At 33.7% G+C, this 27,967-nt stretch overlaps 2 protein-coding genes across 3 annotated transcripts in view; one reads left to right on the forward strand and one right to left on the reverse strand.

Annotated features, from left to right (window-relative positions):
* Nucleotides 1-5,030, reverse strand: part of LOC143052596 (tyrosine-protein kinase Fer-like) — a 43,553-nt gene extending 38,523 nt beyond the window's left edge. The window contains exon 1 of the mRNA XM_076225660.1: nt 4,917-5,030. The gene's annotated coding sequence lies outside the window, so the exon portion shown is untranslated. The remainder of the gene's footprint in view (nt 1-4,916) is intronic.
* A 54-nt stretch (nt 5,031-5,084) lies between these two features.
* Nucleotides 5,085-27,532, forward strand: LOC143052598 (F-box/LRR-repeat protein 17-like). Of its 2 annotated transcripts, none has more exons than XM_076225662.1 (8): nt 5,085-5,584; nt 14,891-16,049; nt 16,690-16,801; nt 19,483-19,614; nt 20,880-20,987; nt 21,781-21,994; nt 25,734-25,866; nt 27,239-27,532. In XM_076225662.1, exons 2-8 carry the CDS (start codon nt 14,893-14,895, stop codon nt 27,390-27,392), a joined length of 2,010 nt encoding a protein of 669 aa, XP_076081777.1. In that variant the 5' UTR covers nt 5,085-5,584; nt 14,891-14,892; the 3' UTR covers nt 27,393-27,532. The 2 variants fall into 2 exon arrangements, with proteins under 2 accessions (XP_076081777.1, XP_076081778.1); XM_076225663.1 differs by lacking the exon at nt 5,085-5,584 and adding an exon at nt 9,212-9,395.
* Nucleotides 27,533-27,967: the final 435 nt, after the last annotated feature.

The following is a 27,967-nucleotide window of genomic DNA, read 5'->3' on the forward strand; positions in this document are numbered from 1 at the left end:
TTTTCTCAGGTTATCTCATAATTTTTTATTAGAGTTCAATGTTTCATCACATTAATTCAACAAAGAAACTGATTGCACAAAGATCTTAAGTATTTGACAAGGCTTTCAAAAATTTACCCTTGGGGGAGCATTTGCAATTAAGCAGTGTTCTAAGATAACAGACAAATGAAAATGTTCATTGTCTATAAAATTACAGTTAAATGATAATTAGAGACATCTGCACAGGACAGACAATTAATAAAACTATTCATGCTATTAGAGCAAAGGAAGTCATAAGGACAAATGAAGGATTGAAGAAAATAAGATAGAATGACTTTTTTACTTGAATTACATACATTGTACTTATTCAAGCACCATTATAAAACACTTCACTTAAAATTAAAGTGCTTGTAAGCACTGAGGGTAAAGATTGCTTCATTTTATCAGTGGGAAGTAAAATTAAATATTGCATTGGTTAATCTTGAATTACATGAATTAACAGCAATTCTAGACAAAGGAAGATAACTCCAATTTAAGAAAATGATTTTAACAATGACATCGTTTTTCAGTTAGATGCTACCAAAATCCACAAATCTTGAGAAGTCTCAAAAAGTCCAAGATTTTATTAATTTTGTACTGAAAAGATTCGTTACCCATTAGATATACTGTTCCCTGCCTGAACTAAAATTAATTTCGCTCGTTTAATTTTCATAAAATTTTAACAAAATATCTACTTTGACCTGTCATGCTATTGACCCTTTAACAATGTTTAACAAATTGAAAATCTCAAAAAAACTTACCCCACACATTTTTTTAGAAAAATTTCATTGGATATATGGACCATAATTTGGTATTCGGCCTTTGGTTTCTTTTTGTATCCTTTTTTATAAGTTCTAAAACTTTAACTTTTATTCTGTCGGTTGTGTTGGTGTTAGAATAGTATTAATGGAACAATTGAGTTTTTTAAGAAAAAAATAATACATTTTGATTCACCGTTTACATGACAGGAAACCAAACAGGAAACCAATCTTTATTTTCTTTATTTTGTACAATATATTTCAAAAGACATAAATGAACACCATTACTAGTGTTACTTGCTTCATGTTAATATTTAAAATTTATTTTCAATGTTTAATTAAAGTTTTTTTTAAACGCGACAGGAAACCATAAGAAACCGAAAGCATTTTTTTAGTTTTATTTTATTGCAAAATCTGCTTAAAATAGTCTGAACAGTATACTTTTTCTTAAAATCCATCTTAAATGTAACAGTATTATAAAACTCCTAAATATGTGCTTGTTTTGAAAACAATTAGTACAATTTATTCAGAAATTTCCATATTTTCTTCATTGATACAGGATACCATAATCGTTGTATCTTGATGTTTTAGCCAAAAAAATGTATTTATATTTGGTTTTGAAATTCCAGTTATATACAATTTATTCCAAATCATTGGCAATGTAAAATTCTTTAAATCCAGTAAAGAAAAAAACTTTTAACTTGGAATTAAAATCTTTAAAATAGGCACCATGTGATATTTGTGACCTGTACACCATCTACATGGTTTCCACATTTTAACCTACTTTAGTGGGCTAAAATCAATAAAGAACTTCCTTTCAAGTCATGCATGGTAAAAGTTTACTTCTCCTTTGACAAGTTTATTGCGTTTCTGAAAAGTGTTTGCAGAACATGAATAAAAAAAATTATTAAAAATTGTGACAAAGATACCAACTTTGTACATTCCAAGTGTAACGGTATATTAACATGTATTTTTTATTAAGTTATCTTTATTCACCTAAAATATCCAGTAATATTTACTGCTGAAGCAAAATGAATCCAACGAGCATCGGCACAATGATAAGAGACGTAATGTCGATTGAATTTTCCAAGGACCCTTTACATCGTTATCAGGAAACAAAGTGTGTCATAACGTCTGTCAAATCTGAAATCGATTTTGTCAAGTCATTGGGCATTTATTTTCACACAAGATCGTATGTAACATTATGCACATAGGAAAAACAATAGACCTCAGGTGCAATCTCTTTGAAAATTGTATTTTCCTTTTTTAAACAAGACGAAACAAGTCTACAGATTATGTTTGTTAACATCCCGTTGGAAACAAAAACAATGTTTAGACCTAGTATTTCATACATCCAGCCGTAAGGGCGTGATCACATGTTAGTCACATGTTTCACGTATGACCGGAAATGATTAGAACTTAACGACAAAAACAATTTTAATAAAAAAAAGGAAATAACTGGACTTCTGTTTCGTTTGAAATGTAACGCATAACGATAACGTCATTTTCTAACTTAATTATTACGAAGAACAAAACTAGAATGTAAATCATCTCTGATTTACCTGTTTGAACATCTCACGAGAGTTCATATTTGCATATTGTTATAAAGAATTCTATTACAACAAAGCAGATAACATCATCTAAAATTTGCGTTACGAAATTGGAAACCAAAGTAACGCTAGTTTTCTTACACCTGCTACAGAAATACTTATAGTTCTCGGCATTTTCTTCTGACTATTCTTATTGGTCGATGTTCTTTATTATTTGAAAGCAAAAGTTACGAATTTGCCGGTGACGATTATCTATAAATCAGTCAGCGTTATGCACTTCGGAAGCGAAAAGTAACGCGAGAAACGACACAAAAATACTGTCGTATAATCTTTGAAATTTGTTAATTTCAATTTTTTTTCTAGGGAAGAGTAGCATACACTTGTATGTTGATAAAAATAAAGGCATCTTTAGATGTAGTTACAACTTTTCTTACAGTAATACACATTTTTATCACTTTTCTATCGTTATAGGAAACGAGCCCAATAGCAAATTATGGTCCATATATGTATATATACATGTAGCAGTTTTACAAACACTTATTAAGATCATTGAGAAGCTTTATTAATTTTCCTTTAACAATAGACAAAAAATGATAGAAGATGATTGAAACATACGGCTGATATTTACAGAGTTATCTCCCTGTAATATTATCAAATGGAGACTTGGGTTGAAATTTGAGAAAAAGGAAGATTTGTCTTAAAACGGGCAGGACTAAAGAGGGCTTAAAAATCAGGGGATTTTGACTACCATTACAGGAATCACATGTTTCGGAAGGGGATATACATGTAGGAAAAAAATAGGGGGAAGATCTACATGTATATGCACATGAGCATAATACATGTACATTGTATCTTGAATCCTCAAAATGTCCTTGTCATCAGAGGTCTTGAATAATTATTCATTACTTTTTATTTTGTTATATATATGTTAACCATGAATTGTCAAAAACAAAGATTATTTCAGTGTCAAAAAGACAATGTACATTTTATCAACATGCACTAAAAATTAACATTATTAAATGTCAATTTACCATTATTGAATATTCGTTATAAAATTTGCCCTGTTACAATTCTTCTGTTAACCAACTGTATCCTTGTATTCAGGGTTTACATGCCATTAAGAACACATTATGAAATAACAATTTCCATTGAAAAAGCAAAGTACCAATGCCTATGACCATGATGACCTACCAAAACATATGATCTGAACATGCACGAATGAGGGTATAAAAGCACTTTACTGTCAGTTGTCAAACAGTAATTTTTAGCTATCGTTAGTGGCAAATTGGTTAAAATTTTACCCTGATGCGTCAAAATATTTTTATCATAATTTGTCAAAGGTAGGACTCAAATAAATATGATAATGTTATGTTTGAGAAAAAATTGAAAATGATTCACTAAAATCAATCGATTTAACAATTACGGTAGAAAAATCAATAAAAAAAAAAAAAATCAAAAATTTCGGGAAAATTTCCCGAATTTTTCATTCTACTAATAAACTCAAAATCGTTAACTTTTTTTTTCAGATCTACTTCCGTTTCCGGTCTTCTTTCGTTTCCGATCTTGTTTGCATGAGACTTTGAATAAAATGTATATTTATCAACATATCAACAAATATAGGAAGGAATTTAACACCCAATCATTTCTAATAATTGTTTGATATGAAAAAGACGTTACCTGGATTACAGCGTTTCTTTGTTTACATTGAATATGACGTCATAACTTAAATAATGCACAAATAAATCCCTAACAACAGAACCAAAATCGGATATTGACGTTACAGTATTTCCGTTTCTTTTATCAACATGTTTGAATTAAAAAAAATAAAATTATACAGACTTCGTCCCCATTCACAGGTAATGCCTGCCTCATATTAATGTCAAAGCGGCATCATATCTTTATTGGACATAATGCACACCTTATCGCTATTTACCAGCCATTACTGGACATCGAAAGGTTACATGTACATGTAGCTTAATTTTTTTACATCAAAATAGAAAATATCTGACACCACAATGGAAAAGTCATTGTTGTATGACGTAAAATGTTCTCGCAAGACAGATTCTTTGGTCAAATGGAACAGATTTCAAAATAGTGATAATGTGTATTGCTAAGACTAGTTTAGTCAGGTTACCTGGCAGTATTGACTTGATTTATTAATACACCTTATCGCTATTTGTCCGCATTGCTGGATATCACACAGGTTCCCTTAAAATTTTGACGTCATAAAACAAAATGTCTGACGCCACAATGAAAAAGTGATTGTTGTATGCGTCTAAAGTTCAAGCGGCCAGGTCAGCCAGGATTAGCTATAAGGTGTGTAGAAAACATACAAATCAACCTGTGAATTCGAAGAGACCAATAACTACAATGAGCTAAAAATTGCACCTTCCATATATTTATGTGTAACCTAAATATTGATCTATCTCTATCTCAGTCCAATCCAACATTTTCCACCCCTGCACCCTCAGGCTCAGAGCCATGCAAATGTGCAAATTGCACTTGAAATAGTTTACTCAAAGTCTCTTTTATAGGGTTCGATAACGCGATAGCAATCTGTTTTAAATGATACACAGGGTTATCAGTTTACCATAATTTAACACTATCCTTCATTCGAAAGATCTGCTTTTACATTAGATTTACGAAGCTGTCAATCTTTACTTCCGCTTTAAGATGAAGGTGTACTTCGTCATCAAAAGTGTTGGTCAGTTCGGAACTTTTTCAACATTCGGATGTGTTTGGAGTCTTCTTCCCAATCGTAACTACTCGGCCATTCTCGCTACGCAGTACAATAGCCTCGTATGCACTACGGAGAAATTCTTCTTAAATTGTTGGCCGGAATTGTAGTGATCCGCGACACAAAGAAGTTCTATCCTCCAGGTGGCGCTATAATTTGGTTACATATCACAGTAATCAAGAACTTTAACTCTGCCAAATATTTTGGCGCGAAAGAAGGAGCAAAGTAAATAAGTAATGGTAAAAAATTTGTACCATTCCAGTCGAAAAAATATAAAATTCAATCGGATCGGAAAATTTTCCGGACAGGAGCAAGTTAAATCAGTAGTGGTAAAAAAAATGTACCAGTCCAGTCGAAAAAATATAATTTTGAATCGAATCGGAAAATTTTCCGGACAATGATTCCTCCGCCTAATGCATACGAGGTTATTTCTTCGTGCAACCAGAAAGGCCGAGTTGTTCCGATTGGTCTTCTTCCACAACAAATCTGGAAGTGAAATTTTAGCTGGAAACACAACATTGGTAAACTACTGTCTACATTTACATGATTTACATTTTTAAACATAAATCAAATGAGTCTTGAAACATTATAAGAGCTTGATATAATTTACATTAACACTGCTTCATCATGACAGAACAACTGTGACAGTATCAAATCTACACACTACAGTACAATTTTCGCGAAAGCCATCCCAAACTCCATACACCGAGTTTTTTCCTGGTGTGACACCAGGAAACTCCGGCATCACTCCCTAAATTCTCGGAGAAATTTAGGAGTATTCCCTCCGACTTCCGCGTAAATCCGTTACCTTTTGTTTATTGTATTAGCGACTTCTCTCCCAGTCTGGAGTGACGCGGTGTCACACCAGGTAATTAATTGCCCTAATCCTTCTGATCTATGCCGGCACACGACAGTCAAGGTATGCGAGATTTCTAATGTAATTAAACAATTGTATTTCCTGTCTATTGATTATCAGTTTATATCTGATTGCTTGAAACAAATGAAAGATTAAAATAAAAATCAAAACGTTGTTGTTAATTCTTTTAATTACTTTTTTCATTTAAATCAATTTTTAAAAACATCTATATTTGATTTTGACTTCCGTTTTTTATCAGTAAATAAATATTTAATTTACTAAAAGAGAGAATATTGTGTAACAATAAACGGAGACTAACGCTAAATAAATTAGGGTAGTTTAAAGAAAAGTGACACGTCTCAAAGTTTTTTATACAAGTAAAAAAGAAAATATTATTCACTATCTGTTATGCTAATAAGTCTACGCCATTTCCATTTTACGATTACAAAATAAAAGTTTTAAAAAGCAAAAGGTTGTTGTTAATGCTTTCAATTGCATTAAAGTTTAAAAAAAAAATCTATACTTGATTATGACCTCGGGTTTTTTTTTATCGGTAATTTATATAACTTACGAAAAGAGACATGCTTGCGTAAAAATAAACGGAAATTAACGCCGAAGGTATAAAATGTGAGAAAGAAAGAAAATTACGTGTCTTAAAACTTGTATATGCAAGAAAAAAAGAAAATACTTTTCACCATTCCTTATGCTTAATAAGTCTACGGCATTTTTTCTTCACGATTTGTTAGCATTACTTTAGGATAAATAGTACATTTCGGCTACAACAGGAATACTTCTATAGCTGCATCAACTCGTCGTTGCATAATATTCATTTACGCACAATGAATGTAAACTTTTGTGTTGTATTTTAAAAGAACAGTGATCTTTAAATATTTTTAAAGCAATTATTTGCCGTGGGAAGACGATACGCATCTCAGTGATCAACAGTGCGTAGTTGAACTTGAACTTGACTTTGCTCACAATATTGAATGCTAAAAATAGTTACATCAATTTTGTCCACGAGATTTTTATTTGGCGGGAAATAGTATCATGTAACAGTTAACTCAGGTGACCTTTCTGGATAACCGTGGGAAAATTCATTCAAGGTTTAAACTTGCTTTGTAATGATTGACATAAATTTGTGTGTGTTAAGATTGAGGCTCTAGAAGGTACTTTTACAATTGATTAACCAGATTCTAAATTGTATTCCTTTTCTGAATTAACCAACATCAGCCTTTTATTTTTACGTTTCTCAGTCAACAGAGGACATAAAACCGGACATTATTTATACGTCCATAGTCAACACTATATATTAATGGTAGATGAAAACAGGATGCATGTCGTTCAGTTCCTGATGGGCGTTGGTAGAGATCCTCTGTGAAAATTTGTCGATCGTAAAAATCCGATCCACATTTTTTTTTACATATTTCTTTCTTGTAGAACACGACATAATTTCATTTAAATATTCTATTTTATAATTGTTGAAATACTTCTTTTTATATTTCGCCGAGGAATTTTAACGAGCAGTAAAATACGGATTGCGCCAATCCAATTTTATTTTAAATAATTAAAGATCAATAACAGATCATAACGGATAAAAAACACATGATTTTTTTTCTCCATATAATTAAATATTTAAAGGTTGTGATTATTGTGTTGTGTCTGGGCGGCAAATGTATCTCAGTATTTATGAATATAGAGCTGCCACATTGCATACAAAACTATTTGTCACTTTACAGTTTCTTTTTTAAATTCAAATATTTCAAGTCGGTAATCTACCGAGGTAGTGAAACATAATATTTTACATTTCAAAATAAATTGAAAGTAACAGAGTTCACTTGTTGATCCGATAAATTAACTCTTGGGTTTAATTTAGATTGGACATATTACCGTAAAAAACATCATTTTGTTTTAAGCCAGTTGATATTAATTATATAATATTGGATTATTAATGAACCGAATATTGCTCACTGAGAAGGTCATAAAAGGTTCTAATTGTGGTAAAATCGTCTTTGTTGAAAAAACAAAAATTATGACCTGATCGGACTATAATGAAAATACAAAATAAGTGTTTTATTCGTATTTTTAGACGTTTGTACGTTGTATGTCATATGACAATGACATGGGCATATACATACAAGAATAATTATCTTATTTTGAATAAAAATGTCACACTTTTATCTGACAACGAAAGGACATTTAAATAACGTATTTTAAAGCACACAGGTGCAATCAAGATCGATTAAATGTACAAAGGTCATAAATCTGGCTAATCCGATGATGTTGTCACACGTCATTAATTTTCAGTACATCCGATGGGCAATAAACCAATAAACAGCCACACAGTGTTGGGAGAGAATCTTTGGAGGAAATTGGGAGTATAATCCGTGATTCGCGGTGTCACACCGCTACACTCGGAAATCGGTGATTAGAGTTCGCGATTACATACTCTCTGGGCGTACTGTATACAGTCTACTGACTACAACTACAAGTATCATCGTGTGATGTGTTTTCGTACTAATAACAATTTTCACTGCTTACGGTTTTCACTGTTGAGTTTTTATTCAGGTGTTTACGCAAATTTAAAAAAAAGCATGTCCTGTAGATTAAAATTTAGGTATCTAGTTGTTTTGTCAAGGCTTACTACGATTTTTAACTGTTTCCAATTACTTTTCGATTTGTATGTAAAAAAGATGGCTTCATATGGTTTTGTATGAAATAAAAATTGGATCAGTACACGGACAGTAAAATCTGTAAATAGATATTTTCCTAAGTTGTGGTTCTGGTGATCGCTTGAATCATAAAAAAAGTTATTTAATACACCTTATCGCTATTTGTCTGCCATTACTGGATACCACACAGGTTCACGTTAAATTTTGACGTCATAATACAAAATATCTGATGCCACAATGGAAAAGGGATTGTTGTATGCATCAAAAGTTCAAGCGGCTGGGTCAGCCAGGATTAGCGATAAGGTGTATACTTTTCATAGTCCGCTGCTTCGTCGCTTCTGATGCCGACTGACGGCCTTGGAATTATATAAATCGGGCATCAATCTGTTCATTTTTCATTTATCTCTTCATTTATGTAAGTTTCACCTACCTGCCAACCTTTATTTTTCCATATTTTAACAGTTTTCACAGTGGCCCATTGATTTCAGCATTTTGACTTTCACTTTCAAATGGACGTCAAGTTACGAGAGAGTTTGTGGTCTCGAGACTCAAAATATGCAAATATTTATATTATTTCACCTCTTTTATAGGAGATCGATGGTAAGCCAACCACGTTACAATCGGAAGCTCTCGGACATTTAGATAACTTGCATCGTAAATGAACGAGGTGTTACATTATGGTCATTTGCATAAATCATCACTGTTTTCTCGTGGTCACGTGATTATCTTTGAAAATGAAAGGCAAAATGCCGAAATCGATGGGTCACTGTGAAAACTGTTAAAATATGGAAAAATAAAGGTTGGCAGGTAGGTGAAACTTACATAAATGAAGAGATAAATGAAAAATGAACAGATTGATGCCTGATTTATATAATTCCAAGGCCGTCAGTCGGCATCAGAAGCGACAAAGCAGCGCATCTATTTTGGGTGAGCAAATATCCACTTTTTGATATGGGACGAGCTCTGACGTCCCACGGCCCCAGCTTGTCTGGCAAAACAGCCGTTGGACGTCACAGTAATCTCGGACTATACTTTTCAGTGCTAAAAAATACTAGTAAATAGTTTTAGGTTGGGGTTTCATGTGCTGGCATTGTAAGATTTTGATTAATTTCAGATTGGCACCTGGTTTGTACAAAATACATTATTTTTTCTAAAATAAAATGCAGTTTTAAGAATTTAGAATTAAACGTTACATGTTAAATATAAAAAGTTAAAGACTGTTTTCATCTTCATGTATCAAGGATGTATAAAAAAGAATTGTCAATAGAATATTTAATAAATGGATTTTGAACAACCATTTTATATAAGAACCCTGTTCATTTTAATTCGCTGGTTTGTAATAAAAAAATTGGCCAAAAAACCAAATGACAGTCACATGTCTTGAAGATCCGGTGTCTGACAGGCAAAAAACATATCTGGACTTTATTTTAACCCTTCAGAATTTTTTTCCACAACTATTCTAGTGATGCCTATATTTTGGACATTAAATAAAAATGGCTAGATAGGTCTGTTTTATTAAATTTGTTCTAACATTTTTAAAAAGCGATGTTGCATATATTTTAAATTTGTCAAGTTGTCAGGTTGTAGTGGGGTTGTTGTTTTCAATATTGAAACTGAAAAACACGCCACAATGTACGTGTATGCTGCAATGCAGTTAAAACCAACGAAATGTGGTTGATTCGAAAACACATGACACGATGATACCAACTACATTGTACTTGTCAGTGACAGTACCACTGGCAACAGTAGTACCAATACCATGAATACCAGGGCTTATAAATAAGGCACAGACACTTGTTTCTATCCCTGGGAAGATCTACTATCCATATGATAGTCTACGTACCTTCCTATAAAATACCCTTGATGTTAACAATGTTTAAGTATTGTGTAGTCATCTGTTCTCGATAGTAATCAGTTCTCGATAACAATGCGCGTTGTTAAAATAAAAGTAGTTTGCGAAATGGCACATGTTTTCTATTTGTCGGTTTTTCAAGGACAGAATAAAAACTCGCTTCAAGTAAGCATTAATTTCAACATTTCAAGTTTTCAGACATTTTACAACAGTAAAAAAATATTTTCCGATTTTAGCCTACTTTTCCTTATTCCCAAAACAACCCCAACTTCATCCCCTCAGTTCATAAATAGCACGTTTTCAAATGTAAACAAAACTTAGCTCGAAAAGAATGTCAAGTCCACATACGTAATACACAATTGTAAGATGTGGTGTGACGTCCCTATGGAAAAAAATCTATGGAACGCAGTTTAGGCCATATCTTATCAACTATAAAATTTTATTTAATTCAATTATCCGAAAAGTAATGCCCTTAAGCATGTTAAGTATTGTTATTGTGACAGAAAAATATTAACAATAAGCTGTGACAATATCTTATAACATATAAGAATTGGTTCAATAATTTAAAATCATCTAAAATTAATATTCAATGCATATTTTTGTCCTTGAGTGATATTTCCTAGGATATCGGTTAAAGATGACTTACTTGATTGATAAGGCTAAAATTCATAAAAAAATGCTTTCTAGAGACAAATGATAGTTAATGGATACTTTTCTTCAATTTGCTAAAATTTTAAATCTATTAATATCAAACATGCTTACAATACTATACTTTTCACAACTATCGAGAACTGATGACGTATTGCATACAATGTCAAAATTGAGTACAACAACAGATGTTTTGATTTTTCTTGATTTACGCAAGAGAAATTCGTGAGGATAATAGGAAATGAACATGATGAATAAAAGTATCTACTAAATTAACACATTCAAATTTGACCACATTTATTAGAAGAACTGGCCCTATGGAGCAAAAGTTTGTTACACAATCAAGAACTGATAACACTAGTATATCTGTCACTAGTCTGTGTTTTTACCATTGTTATATCAGCATCCAATATATGTTAGGAAAAAGTTGCCAGAAGACTTTATATATTCATAATCTGGCATCTGCTTTAATAAAACTGTACATAAAGAGTTTTTTTGTTATGTGATTTTTTTTCGCTAGGACAAATATATTTGGTTTTTGTGCAGCAGAGTTCTTGATAAGTGGTGATTTGACCACCAAAATTTGCAAAGGATTGACACAATTTTGGCATTACGAATTTACGTTAAAGAAATAAAAGTAAGGACAATCAGGTTTTTTTGCAGGGAGCACCAGATAAAAGATTTCGAGAACTCTGCAGTGTCCTCATCTCACAAATGATAGCAAAAGTTTGATGTACAGAATGTTTTAAAAGTGTACATAACCATCTTGCAGGGTTCATCCCAACATACTATACTGTTAACACATTTTCAAAGTTAACATGGGTCTTTCTGATTGTAACAGGGGTTAAAAAATCCACTAGCCCGATGCCCGGGACTAGATCATTTACGCCTCGGGCAATTAAAATGTGTAATCCGATATGCCCGACAGACTAGTAAAAAAAAATTCTTGACGTTTCCAAAATAGAAAGTGAAAAATCCCTTCATCACTACTCTATGTTAGCCAATTCGATTAAATTAAATCATCTGGGATTCCAAGAATTTGAACTGGTTTGTACAGGTCCTGTTACACATATTTTAAAAATAGAACAAATAACTCTGGCATGTCTGGGTGGCCTGGTATTATGTGTTGATCGCAATTCTCGTACTTTAAATATCGATTTCTCATACCATGGCTTGGGGTTTTGTACATTGCTTATCGTGCTGATATTTTCAATTAACGGTATTTGGGGGTATGATGTATTGATTGGTATTGACCTGTTTTGTTGCACAGCTCTTAATTTTTTGAGCACGAAACCATGCAACAAAATATTTCTTAATATTTTAGTACGGGAACCCCAGGAACTACGTCAGTTTCAAAACGAAAAACGGTAGATGAAAGGAGTAACGAGGCTGAAAATTTATCCCACAAAAATGCTAAATACGACAGGGAAAAGCTGCGGAAAAAAATTAATGGTGTCCAGGACAGAAGGGCTGCCAAGTCTTTAGCGCGAGACTCAAACATGTTCATGCTTATTTGGCGGCATTTTCCTTTGAACTATTGTTTTTTCTCTTTCATCTTTACAATTTGGCCAAAAAATCACGCATTCACTTCCTGAAAAGTTGGCAGAACTGGGACACAATGATTCCCCTGGCAAGGTTGGCTGTTGCTGATGAAAAAACAGACAATGGCTGAATGCTCTGTGAATATTGCCGTTAGTTGCCCCAAACACGCAAAAAAAAAAGTCTGCTTTGAATATGGGAACAACTGAGTTAGGTTAAGGTAGATGGGGTGTCTAAATTATAATCCATAGAATCTTTTAATAATTTGCCAAAATGTAGTTCATATCCTGCTTGTTTAAAAACATTAATAAAAAGAATGGGTCACCGAACTTATTTTCACGCTACAGGTTGTTCAAAATTGTCAAGATTTTGTATAGATTATGCAAGGAAAACCCATTTTTCCGCCATAAAACGCAAACCACACCATAGAATTTAGAGATAAAATATGAGAAGATAGCTTCAATATTATGCTTTCAGATAAGAAAAAGAAAAAATGGGGTCACCGGACTCGTTTTCTTGCTACATGTAAAAATGGGTAAATTCCTAACACATTCTATTGTAAAAGTAACACTATCTGGATTATCTGCCCTTGCATTTGAGTTGCCTCCCCTTATTTGACAAAGTTGGAAAAAAATGAATCAAACAAAAGAATTCTTATTTTTGTAAAATACAATCATAAATATGATCAAACATGGCATTTTCTATATTATAATGAAAATTCTCACACATGAATTACCTACTACTATAAAAATTTGCACATTTCATCAAAGATCTAGACCTTGTTTTCTAGTATTTCAAAATCCAAGATGGAGGAAGACACCCTATCTACCTTAAGCACCAAAAGAATAAACAACAGATCAACAAAAATGATTAAATACAGTGTATAATGTCTCCTTCAAAACAAAGGACACCCACTTTGTATTTTGCAGAAAACTCTTGATTTTTAAGGCATACTAGGGCTAGCAGGTCAGTTTTGATGGACTAGCAGTTCTTCCAACAGGGCTCGTAAAATCCTGCTGCCAATAAGTCCTGGGCTAGTTAGCTGTAACAAAATTTTTTAACCCCTGTTGTAAGGGTCAATATGACCTTCTGGAACTGCAGTTTGTGAACCAGATTTGAATATTTAGATACATAACTAAAGTCTTAAATTATTGGGACTTTAAATATATGGAATATTCTGATATCTATTAGCTGTCGATCTGACTCAAATTGTCATATTTTATTTATAACAATGAAAAACATGTATCCACACTAAAAGTCTAAAGGAAACAATTTACATAGGGTCAATAATGTGTAGTTTCGTTTAGTGTGTATTTTAGTCTAGCATGTCTAGACTCTATCTTATTAAAGTCATAAGAAACCTCAAATTAAAAAAAATAATGCATATGTTTTTTTATATAACTCAATGGATAGTTTTCATTATAAAACTTATGTACATATACTTTTTTCTGAAGAAAATTCTTTAATTTATACATATTTAGAAGAAGTTTACTTTATTTTCATTGCTTCCTTCCAGGAAGCAATTTCCCCCGACATATTTTTCGTATGCTAAGTGACCTCAGTGTGACCCATCTCGTAAAAACCCGGTGATCGCAATACGCATGGATGTCCTTAAAATAAACTATTATTTGAATTTACATGTTAAACACGTGCTCAATTTCCATGCTTTTTGTTGATTTTTAGTCAATTGTTGACAAACAGGTGACAATCGTTAAACTTCAGCTTCAAAACACGAATTTTAATTACCTGCCATATTTTCACAACAACACTGACCGATTGAAAAAAAAATTGACGATTATACCAAATTTACACGAAAAAAAATGATAAATTTGTGCACAGAAGACTAAGTTTATGATATTTGTATGCATTGGTTCAAGAATTGGAAGAACATTATTTTTCATTAGTCACTCGTTTCTTGTTGGCATTCTTTTCCTTTAAATAACCAGTACACGTACAATGCATGCTTTGTCCATCTCTAGTAAAGGGGTAAAATTGAAGTTCACATGAATACCGATTTAATGAGGTAGAATTATTCACTTGCAAGTGAATAATTAATTATTAATGTTATTTAGCTTAATTTGACAAAATTGAACCATTTTGGCTGCTAAAAGGGAAGTATTATTTTACCTTTTCACTTTCATTAAATTGATTGAACAAAAACAAATCATACTTCAGATTTTTTAGATATATATCTCTATTTCTCTTAGCATGCTTAGCTAGTGCCCCTTTAATGTTATTTAATCAAGTTTACAATATATTTTAGAAATGGATTCGGACTCTGACCAACCTTGTAAGAAAAGATGCACAGAAAGGGATAAAGTTCAGAGTGAAAGTGCATCAGATACCACAGGCGCAGATGAGGGCAAAGTTCAAGTGAATGGTGCTGCTACCTGCTCTATGGGAAGTGACAGCAATGCAAACAGTAATACAGAAAATACAAACAGAGGTTCAAGGTCACAGAGTCCAGATGAAGATGATAATATGCAGGGATGCCATAACAACTTACAGGAAGTTGATGAAGATTCAAGGTCAAGTTCAAGGTCAGGTAGTGAAGAGGCACCAATGCCATCTGATATACTTGTTGACTGGGTAACATCACAAAATATATCATCTTTTACAAAACCCAGTCAACCTTGTCGAGATGTGGAAAGTATGCCGAGTTGTTCTCATGACACAAGATTTAGTCGGAATAGAAGTCCTGCTAACATTGTTGTTGATGATACAGGGGAGATAATCCCTGTTGAGAACTTGAATTCCTCCTCTTCAGACAGCGATAGTTCAGATAATCAAATAGACTCTGCCAGATCAGATAGGTCGGAATCAACATTTAAAATTCAGCCAAGTCGTCATACTGAAATGACCTTGACATTTGGTGGTACTGGGTCAAGGTCAAACATGACTCATACAGTGTTGCTAGGAGATGGTTATAATAGTCGTCAGTCTGTTAAATATGTATTTAACTTCCGAAGCATGTCTGATTCAGCTACACAGACTGATTCATTGAATCGAGAAACAGCAATTAACATGATTAATGCCGCTGAAGATCAAAATGGCTCACCTTATTTTCTTCTCAAGGGAGACAACTCCTCAAACAATGCTGATATAGAATTTCAGTCAAGTATAAACAGACTGCCGATGAATATTTTACTGCAGATATTTAAATCTTTAACAATGTGTGAACTATTATGTCAGGCAAGCTTGGTGTGCAAAACATGGTATAACCTGTGTCATGACCCTGACCTCTGGAGATCAATCGATCTAAGTCATCAGCACAGAGCAGACGATAATGTATTGTCACGCTTGACTTCATACAGTGATAGAGTCACCAATATAAATCTTGAAGACACTAAAATACTTACCAGTCATGGAATCAGCCTTGTATGCGTTAAGTGTAAACATCTGCAAAAACTGAAGTTAACCAGGTAAGCATATTCTAATTATACATCAAGTTTATTAGCTAAATGTTTATAGTGGTACATGTGGTAGGAAAGACTTTCTTTTGGCTGTTCATTCTTTTGCACCATTTCATGCATATCGCAGAAGTTGATCTACATGTAGTCATAATTATTTGGACTAAAGTTGACCATACTCCCACTCTTACATAATATAGAAATTAGAAAGTCTGGCATTGTAAGTGCAGGAATATTATTATTGATTATACATATGTATTGCAAGTACTTCTTGTTGAATGATCAGTTTCTTGGGATGTAAATAATTTATTATTTTTATGTACAAATATATATATAGATATAGGAAGATGTGGTGTGAGTGTCAATGAGACAACTCTCCATCCAAATAACAATTTATAAAAGTAAACCATTCTGTCAATGTACGGCCTTCAACATTATGTCTGTTCCATATTAGACGAGCACAAGGGACTGTTCAGAAGTTTTGTCAATTCTATGCATCTGCTTTCTTATACCAATGGAAATGAATGGTGATGCGTATGTTAAAAAATTACCATTTTGTTGCAGTATTTCAATATACTTGATATTCATAATTTCTATGATCTTATAAAACATTTCAAATACCGGTACATTGTAATATGTATTTTTTCCTCAGATGTTTTTCAGTAGAGAATGATGTACTTATGATGGTAGGGACGTCATGTAAGAATCTACAGTGTTTATATCTAGATGGTTGTTATAGGATCAGTGATCAATGGACCTGTAGTGTAAGTATCTACACATTCTAGGGGGGGGGGGGGGGTACATGGAGGGGAGGGGACATCATGTAAGAATCAACAGTGTTTATATCTAGATCATTGTAGATGGTTGTTATAGAATCAGTGATAAATGGACCTGTAGTGTAAGTATCTACACACTGTGTGGGGGGGAGGAGGAGGGGGAGCATGGAGTGGAGGGGACATCATGTAAGAATCTACAGTGTTTATATCTGGACGGTTGTTATAGAATCAGTGATCAATGGACCTGTAGGTAAGTATCTACACACACTGGGGGGAGGAGAAGGGGGAGCATGGAGGGGAGGGACGTCATGTAATCTACAGTGTTTATATCTAGATGGTTGATATAGAATCAGTGATCAATGGAGCTGTAGTGTAAGTATCTACACACTGTGGGGGGGGGGGGGAGATGGAGGGGTGGGGACGTCATGTAACAATCTACAGTGTTTATATCTAGATGGTTGTTATAGAATCAGTGATAAATGGACCTGTAGTGTAAGAATCTACACAATGTGGGGGGGGGGGGAGGAGGAGGGGGAGCATGGAGGGGAGGAGACGTCATATAACAATCTAGTGTTTATATCTAGATGGTTGTTATAGAATCAGTGATAAATGGACCTGTAGTGTAAGTATCTACACACTGTGGGGGGGGGGGAGGAGGAGGGGGAGCATGGAGGGGAGGGGACATCATGTAAGAATCTACAGTGTTTATATCTGGACGGTTGTTATAGAATCAGTGATCAATGGACCTGTAGTGTAAGTATCTACACACTCTGGGGGGGAGGAGAAGGGGGAGCATGGAGGGGAGGGACGTCATGTAATCTACAGTGTTTATATCTAGATCATTGTAGATGGTTGTTATAGAATCAGTGATCAATGAGCTGTAGTGTAAGTATCTACACACTGTGGGGGGGAGGAGGAGGGGGAGCATGGAGGGGTGGGGACGTCATGTAACAATCTACAGTGTTTATATCTAGATGGTTGTTATAGAATCAGTGATAAATGGACCTGTAGTGTAAGTATCTACACACTGTGGGGGGGGGGGGGGAGGAGGAGGGGGAGCATGGAGGGGAGGAGACGTCATATAACAATCTAGTGTTTATATCTAGATGGTTGTTATAGAATCAGTGATAAATGGACCTGTAGTGTAAGTATCTACACACTGTGGGGGGGAGGAGGAGGGGGAGCATGGAGGGGAGGGGACATCATGTAAGAATCTACAGTGTTTATATCTGGACGGTTGTTATAGAATCAGTGATCAATGGACCTGTAGTGTAAGTATCTACACACTCTGGGGGGAGGAGAAGGGGGAGCATGGAGGGGAGGGACGTCATGTAATCTACAGTGTTTATATCTAGATGGTTGTTATAGAATCAGTGATAAATGGACCTGTAGTGTAAGTATCTACACACTCTGGGGGGGGGGGGGGAGGAGGGGAGCATGGAGGGGAGGGGACGCCATGTAACAATCTACAGTGTTTATATCTAGATGGTTGTTATAGAATCAGTGATAAATGGACCTGTAGTGTAAGTATCTACACACTGTGGGGGGGAGGAGGAGGGGGAGCATGGAGGGGAGGGGACATCATGTAAGAATCTACAGTGTTTATATCTGGACGGTTGTTATAGAATCAGTGATCAATGGACCTGTAGTGTAAGTATCTACACACTCTGGGGGGGAGGAGAAGGGGGAGCATGGAGGGGAGGGACGTCATGTAATCTACAGTGTTTATATCTAAATCATTGTAGATGGTTGTTATAGAATCAGTGATCAATGAGCTGTAGTGTAAGTATCTACACACTGTGGGGGGGAGGAGGAGGGGGAGCATGGAGGGGTGGGGACGTCATGTAACAATCTACAGTGTTTATATCTAGATGGTTGTTATAGAATCAGTGATAAATGGACCTGTAGTGTAAGTATCTACACACTGTGGGGGGGGGGGAGGAGGAGGGGGAGCATGGAGGGGAGGAGACGTCATATAACAATCTAGTGTTTATATCTAGATGGTTGTTATAGAATCAGTGATAAATGGACCTGTAGTGTAAGTATCTACACACTGTGGGGGGGGGGGGAGGAGGAGGGGGAACATGGAGGGGAGGGGACATCATGTAAGAATCTACAGTGTTTATATCTGGACGGTTGTTATAGAATCAGTGATAAATATACCTGTAGTGTAAGTATCTACACACTCTGGGGGGAGGAGAAGGGGGAGCATGGAGGGGAGGGACGTCATGTAATCTACAGTGTTTATATCTAGATGGTTGTTATAGAATCAGTGATAAATGGACCTGTAGTGTAAGTATCTACACACTCTGGGGGGGGGGAGGAGGGGAGCATGGAGGGGAGGGGACGCCATGTAACAATCTACAGTGTTTATATCTAGATGGTTGTTATAGAATCAGTGATCAATGGACTTGTAATGTAAGTACAGACATGTTCTAATGGGGGTGGTTTAAAAAAGGGGGAAGGGGGTTATTTTATTTATGTGATAAACAATTTCATTTCATAATAAAGAGATAATACTGCTGAATTGTATTGCTATCTATTAACTTGGAACAATTTAAAATGTAGAAAATTTGATGCTCAGTTCTTTAGCTCTGTAATCAGCCACACATATCTTTTCATAGTGATAATGATTTTACAACTAGCTTGTAATTTTTATTTGTTTGTAGGTTGGAGAAGGATGTCAACAATTAAAGGAATTAGTCCTGAGTCGCTGTAGTCAGATGACTGATGTAGGCATTAGTAGGATTGCTGAAAACTGTCATAATTTAGAAAATATTATACTGGATCATTGTAATAAGGTAAGATTGTATGTGAGAGGTCAAGGTTAAGTTCATAACTGTCATAACTTAGAAAATATTATACTGGATCATTGTAATAAGGTAACATTGTATGTCGAAGGTCAAGATTATGTTCATAACTGTCATAACTTAGAAAATATTATACTGGATCATTGTAATAAGTAACATTGTATGTCGAAGGTCAAGGTTAAGTTCATAACTGTCATAACTTAGAAAATATTATACTGGATCATTGTAATAAGGTAACATTGTATGTTGAAGGTCAAGATTATGTTCATAACTGTCATAACTTAGAAAATATTATACTGGATCATTGTAATAAGTAACATTGTATGTTGAAGGTCAAGATTATGTTCATAACTGTCATAACTTAGAAAATATTATACTGGATCATTGTAATAAGTAACATTGTATGTCGAAGGTCAAGATTATGTTCATAACTGTCATAACTTAGAAAATATTATACTGGATCATTGTAATAAGTAACATTGTATGTTGAAGGTCAAGGTTAAGTTCATAACTGTCATAACTTAGAAAATATTATACTTGATCATTGTAATAAGGTAAGGGTATGTGAAAGGTCAAGGAAGATCAAAATTGTCATAACTTTAACAAAATAATATTACAGATCTTTATAATAGGTTATGTAAGTCAGCAAGAGGTAAAGGTTGTTCAACTCTGTCATTTCATTAAAAATATCATATTGAAACAATTTTATAAGGTTAATATATTGGTCATAGGTCAAGGTTTCGGTCTAAAATTCACATTATCCTAAAAAAAATTGGTAAGGTACATGTATCTCAAAGCTGCCATAACTTTGAAAATCTGTACTGGATCTTGTAATAGGTAACATAGGTTAGAGGTAAGGCAGCTCTAAACTATGATCCAAAAAAATTATTTTCTGGATTATCGAGTAGGTCCAGAGAATATAGATGCAAACAACATCCAAAGTAGTTAGACTTCAGTCAAAGAGCAAACTTATTTCAACATTCTGAGAAAGAATTTTGTTGAAGACCTTGTAAAAGTAAAATAACAAAAAATACCAAACTCCCCGGAAAATTCAGAACAAAAGGTCTCTTATCGAATGACAAAATCAAAAGGTTAAAAACACATCAAACAAATGATAAAACAACAGTCATATTCCTGTAATTTACTTCTATAACAAACTAATAGTTATTCATGTTAATTCTGATTTCCACTCTGAAATTGATATTTTAAAGTATAATAAACATATTTTCAATTATTCTGTTTTGTCTGGTTTCCAGGTTACAGATCAATCTGTGAGAATGTTGGCAGAAAACTGTCGGGACTTAAAGACATTGTCCTTAGCTAACTGTAACATCACAGATACTGGGATATGTTCTATATATAGGGTAAGAATAAAAGTCATCGGTGTCATTAACAAATTGTAACATCACAGACACTGGAATATGTTCTATATATAAGGTAAAAACACAAGTAATTATGGCATGCTGACTCATGAGTGGTTCCATATATTGTAATATCTGTCTGTCGGCACTGGCCAGTTGTTTGGTAAATCAAGTTCATGTCAACTGATTTTATAGAAATGATTGATTTTTAACACTCAGATTGATAAAGTTTTAGAATATATGTACATTTTTAGTTTCATATAATATTGTATAAATCTTAGTTGCTTATTTTATGATCAATTCATTGTCAAGTTGTATTCTATATATAACAGATTAGGAATTAGAACTTGAAATCCTTTTCTTAGGCTGATGTTGGTTTGAAAATGACAATATTGGATTTAATTTTATTTTGTATAAGTTTCATTCACTATCTTCATTAAAAATAGTATGGTCAGTTTTCCTATCGACGGTCAGCATGGTCAGTGGTTTTCTCCAGGTACTTTGGCTTCGTCCACCAATAAAAACTGACAGCCACCAAAATAGCCAGAAAGCAGTGGTAAAAAAGCTTAAAAGTGGCGTTGATAAACACATAAAATCAAAATCAAACATTGTATTATTTTAAGTTTGTTACTACTTTTTATGATCATTTCTTTCTTAAGTTGAATTTTATATAACATTTTGAATATTTGAACTTAAAATCCATTTAAAAGGCTGGTGTTGGTTTGAAAATGGCAATATGGGATTTAATTTATTTTTGTATACGTGTCATTCAACATGTTAATTCTTCTATCTTCAGATGAAGAAATTAGAATACCTTGATATATCAAATCTGCCTGGTGGTAGTATTACTGCAGCAATCGTTTCACAGCTTACAAGAAAGTGTGATAACCTGGAGTGTTTAAACCTTTCACTGAACCTGACTATAGATGACAGATGTATACAGGAAGTGGTTAGATATGGGCAGAAGATAACAAAATTGTTTTGTGTTAACTGTAGTTTAAGTGATGAAGGTAAAATCATAGTTCATATATAGATGTATGTTAAGGGGGCTCGCGGGTCTAAATCAAAATTTTTACTTAATAGAGGATTTCGCTATATTTTTCTATAAATGAACTTTATCTTATACCTAATAGAAAAATGAAATAAAAAAATGGGGTCACCGTTCATTTACGTTCACAATCTGCCTTCGAAAGAAGCATACATTTTTGTAAAATGTCCTTTTTAGCTCACCTGGCCCAAAGGGCCAAGTGAGCTTTTCTCATCACTTTGCGTCCGGCGTTCGTCGTCCGTCGTCGTCCGGCGTTAGCTTTTACAAAAATCTTCTCCTCTGAAACTACTCTGCCAAATCAAACGAAACTTGACCACAATCATCATTTGGGTATCTAGTTTAAAAAATGTGTGGCGTGACCCGGTCAACCAACCAAGATGGCCACCACGGCTAAAAATAGAACATAGGGGTAAAATGCAGTTTTTGGCTTATAACTCAAAAACCAAAGCATTTAGAGCAAATCTGACATGGGGTGAAAATGTTTATCAGGTCAAGATCTATCTTCCCTGAAATTTTCAGATGAATCGGTCAATCGATTGTTGGGTTGCTGCCCCTGAATTGGTAATTTTGAGGAAATTTTGCTGTTTTTGGTTATCTTGAATATTATTATAGATAGAGATAAACTGTAAACAGCAATAATGTTCAGCAAAGTTAGATTTACAAATAAGTCAACATGACCAAAATGTTCAGTTGACCCGTTTAGGAGTTATTGCCCTTTATAGTCAATTTTTAACCATTTTTCATAAATTAAAGTAATCTTTTACAAAAATCTTCTCCTCTGAAACTACTGGGCCAAATTAATCCAAACTTGGCCACAATCATCTTTGGGGTATCTAGTTAAAAAAAAATGTGTGGCGTGACCTGGTCAACCAACAAAGATGGCCGCCACGGCTAAAAATAGAACATAGGTGTAAAATGCAGTTTTTGGCTTATAACTCAAAAACCAAAGCATTTTGAGGAAATCTGACATGGGTTGAAAATGTTTATCAGGTCAAGATCTATCTGCCTTGAAATTTTCAGATGAATCGGTCAATCGGTTGTTGGGTTGCTGCCCCTGAATTGATAATTTTGAGGAAATTTTGCTGTTTTTGGTTATTATCTTGAATATTATTATAGATAGAGATAAACTGTAAACAGCAATAATGTTCAGCAAAGTAAGATCTACAAATAAGTCAACATGACCAAAATGGTCAGTTGACCCGTTTAGGAGTTATTGCCCTTTATAGTCAATTTTTAACCATTTTTCGTAAATTAAAGTAATCTTTTACAAAAATCTTCTCCTCTGAAACTACTGGGCCAAATTAATCCAAACTTGGCCACAATCATCTTTGGGGTATCTAGTTTAAAAATGTGTGGCGTGACTTGGTCAACCAACCAAGGTGGCCGCCACGGCTAAAAATAGAACATAGGGGTAAAATGCAGTTTTTGGCTTATAACTCAAAAACCAAAGCATTTTGAGGAAATCTGACATGGATAAAAATGTTTATCAGGTCAAGATCTATCTTCCCTGAAATTTTCAGTTGAATCAGTCAACCCGTTGTTGGGTTGCTGCCCCTGAATTGGTAATTTTGAGGAAATTTTGCTGTTTTTGGTTATTATCTTGAATATTATTATAGATAGAGATAAACTGTAAACATCAATAATGTTCAGCAAAGTTAGATTTACAAATAAGTCAACATGACCTAAATGGTCAATTGACCCCTTAAGGAGTTATTGCCCTTTATAGTCAATTTTTGACAATTTTCATTAATTTGGTAAATTTATGTAAATTTTTACCAAATATAGTTCTCTGTTACTAATGGGCAAAGTTCATTATAGATATAATTGTAAGAAGCAAAATCGTTCAGTAAAGTAAGAACTTGAAACACATCACCATCACCAAAATACAATTTTGTCATGAATCCATTTGTGTCCTTTGTTTGATATGCACATAGACCAAGGTGAGCGACACAGGCTCTTTAGAGCCTCTAGTTTTCTGTTGAACTAATAGGAGAAATAGCGGTAATATCGAAATAAAAAAAGAACTAAATTACAGAAATCGCTTACATTTTACAATTATTTAGTTTGTGTACAGCTTATTTGAAAACAACAATAAAAAATATAGGTCACCAATGAGTTAAAAAAGATAGTTCAATTTTAATGCCAAAAAATGGCATTTTTGCACCAAAGGGAGATAATTTGGAGCTTTTTCAATGATATCTACATTTTAAAAGTCGCCTGGGGTCAACACGAATAAATTTTTTAGATTGATTTTTGTACCATATGACAAAGTAACAACTACTTACGATAATTAATGAAATTTGTAATGAAAAAACAAAGTTTAATTTTTTTCTGAAAATCTTATACCCGCGAGCTTCCTTAAGCTTCAAATCACATGTCATATGGCTTTTTATGCCGAACGTAGGAGCATTATTATTTTTTTGGTATGTGATTTTGTTGGTGATTCCTTTTGTACGCTCTCCCGCTACAGGTTAAATTTTTTGGTCAAGGTAGTTTTTGATGAAGTTGAAATCAAATTGAAACTTAGTACACATGTTCCCTATGATATGATCTTTCTAATTTTAATGCCAAATTAGAGTTTTTACCTCAATTTCACGGTCCACTGAACGAAAACAAAAAAATAGTGCAGGTTGGGCATCTGTGCACTATGGACCCATTTTTTTTTTTATTGCAAATAGTTTTAATTTTTCAAATTCATGTGACTTTGTGACCTTTTACTAGTCAATCTTCAAGGTAGTATGTTGTAGTTTATGAGTCATCCTTGCCAAGACCAGGAGTTATTCATAAAGATGACCTGTAATAAATGACATACTGCACTATATACCTCTTTCTCATTTCATTGGCCTTTGGAAGAAAATTCTTTAAAAAACAAAGGGAATTCAATTATAGGGTAGTACAGTACACTTATTGCTTTTGGGAAATCTGCTCCACTTGAACTTTTGACGTCATACAACAATCACTTTTCCAAGGTGGAGTCAGATATTTTGTATTATAATGTCAAAATTTTACAAGAACCTTTGTGATGTCCAGTAATGGCAGACGAACATGGATAAGGTGTATAAGGGGTTCAGGCTATGCAATGGAGTCAAAAGATTGTTTCCTGATTGGGTAAAATGTTTTCACTTAACTCTTATTAGTTTCTAAAAGGACATCTTTAAATGATATGAGCATGTATATAGCACTAACATGATTTTGTCTTGAATATACATGTGATATTTGCCACTGGACATCAATAATTCATCTTTCCTGTTTTGAAATTTTTTTTTTTTTTTATTGAGGTGGTACCCAACACTTTCACTAAAACAGATTTGGCTCGTTTAATTTTCATAAAGTTTTGACAAAATATTTACTCTGACCTGTTGACAAAAAATATGAAAATTTCTAGAAATTTGAACCACTCAATTTACAAAATGTTTTGGTTGGATGCATAGCAGTTTGACAAATACTAATATTGATTGTTAAAAAGCTTGATTTCTCCTCACTAACAGAATGTGATTAAAACATTCAGCTGAATTTTAAGAGTTAACTCTCGTAGGTGTTCTGTACTCCTTTAATAATTATTAAAGATAATTTTAATTTATTTTCTAGTTGAGTGTCTTAAAATTTATTTTGATAAAAATTGAACAGCTTGTCCAGAATTTTCAAATATTTCTTAAATCTTTGAATGATACAAAAAAAATATAATATATTTATCTTTGCAGGATTAATGGGCATAGCATCACATGGAAGGAATATAGTAAAGTTGGACTTGGGTTGGTGTAAGGATATTACTGACCGTGGAATATGGGCTGTCACTGAAAACTGTCCAGCTCTTAAATATCTAGGACTTATTAGGTAGGTTATGGTCAGTGGCCAGATCACCATTAATGACTCTTTAAATATAGATTCTACCATTGCATCGAGTGTAATATGATATTTATCCACTCGAGACAGTTAAATATTTAAATTTAAACCACGAGGCTTGGCCGAGCGTTTTAAATATTTAAGATTTAACTGTCAAGAGTGGATAAATATTGTATTACACGAGATTTGGTGGTGGAATCTGTTTCTCTAATGACCTTCTAACAGACTAACATAATGCAGGCAAACTTATTCCTTCTTTTCGAATGATCTGCTAAAAGATGTGTTCTTTCTATGTGACGTCATCAGGCATGGTCGCCTTTTTTCATGCCGTCACAATAGGAAATTCATAGGAAAGCAAGAAAAATTTGACGTCATAATTGGATTTTAACCAATGAAGTACTGAGATCAAACGAACCACACGTTGATTAAAATTTTTTTATACAATGGATGCCATTTCTAACAGTAGATACCAAACCAATGCAAATTAGGCATAGTTAGGGTAGTATCAAATCTGTTTTAGCTGATTAATCATTTTCATTGCAAATTCATATCTGAGGAAATTTTAAATAAACCATAAAGCATTTCACAACAATTTTAACAACTTAACGTGAGGGTACCCAAATTGCACTTATTTTGACAGTTTTTTAACCTACGTTTATATATGCTTCACACAAAAGTTTTCATTATGTGTTTATTTTGTAGATGTATCATTATTTACTATATGGTTTCACCAATTTAATTTTGAATCCATTTGGAATCATAGAAAAATTGGTCTGATCTAACCTCCAAACCTTCAATGATTCTGTAATGAGGAGTACCCAAATTGCATCCATGCTTAAACTTGCATCGTCAATAGTCTGAAAACCGAGCTTTTGTTCAATTTCTTAAAATATTCTGAACAATTGGATATAAGTCCATGCTTACTCTTCATTTTTTTACGAAATGGATACTTGTAACATATTGTATTTGCTGATTTTAAAAAGATGACGTTTTGATGACGTCGCATGGCGACGTTTCCGTACATTTTGCTTTTTCAGTAAACAGTCCACCTGTTGATAAATACTGTGAACGTTTTGTGTATATCTAAATATGTTTACCTATGTTGGAAGACGTGCATAGTATCAAATCATAAAAATACAAATTGTTTAGTCTCTAGGAAATCTGGGAAGATTTCCATTGCTTTTTTTGCTAAATAGGTGCAATTTGGGTACCCTCACGTTATATGTTATTATCATGATTATGACAAACATTTCAAATTCTACTGGTTTACAATTTAGTGAAATGAAGAAATAAATTTCTGGGAGATAACCAAATATAATTTCTGTAGAAAGGGATATAACCCATTATTATCCTCTCCTTTCAGATGTGATTCAGTATCAGAGAAAGGAGTTGAGGCCATGGTTGACAAATACCCTCACATCCAGTTCTCAACGTTCTTTATGGAGTCAAGAAAATTGATCCAGAAAGCTATCGCTAATGGTTTTAAGTTTATGGCTGAGACAGAGCAGAATAAATAATTTACAAACTTTTTTGTGAAGTGCTGAAACTTTGCTATAAAGATGTCTGTGCTTGAATGATATGCTCTGCAGGATATAACCCTAGTTTTCACGCACTAATGCAGAGATGGAGCATAATAGATAAATTTATTTTATATAAATATTTCTTAATGATGTGCCAAAAGTTTGCTATAAAGGTGTCTGTACTTGAATAATTTAAATTTCACAGATGCCAGCTTGTGGGAAGTTACCCTTAGTTAGTTTTTGTGGAGCTCAACATAGGGATAGTGATCCGGCGACGGCTACAGAGGCGGCGGCAGCGGCGGCATTAGCTATCTTCTTAAAAGGTTTATGGGCATTTTTCAATAAAAACGTATTTTCTTGTCCTATCCACTTTAAAAAAAAATGTGTTTGATCTTTGCAAGTAATTTTTTGTGCAGTCAGTACATTGAATTAGATTTAACATTTTTAAGCAAAGAAACAGTTCATTTTTAGAGGGATTGATAAGATATTGACTCCTGAATGGTCCAAAACAACCAAAATGGCATGTCCCTAGGCCGCCTGTTCCACATTCATACTCTAAAATATGGTAAAAA

Source organism: Mytilus galloprovincialis, chromosome 11 (assembly GCF_965363235.1).
Source record: "Mytilus galloprovincialis chromosome 11, xbMytGall1.hap1.1, whole genome shotgun sequence".
Taxonomy (NCBI): Eukaryota; Metazoa; Mollusca; class Bivalvia; order Mytilida; family Mytilidae; genus Mytilus; species Mytilus galloprovincialis.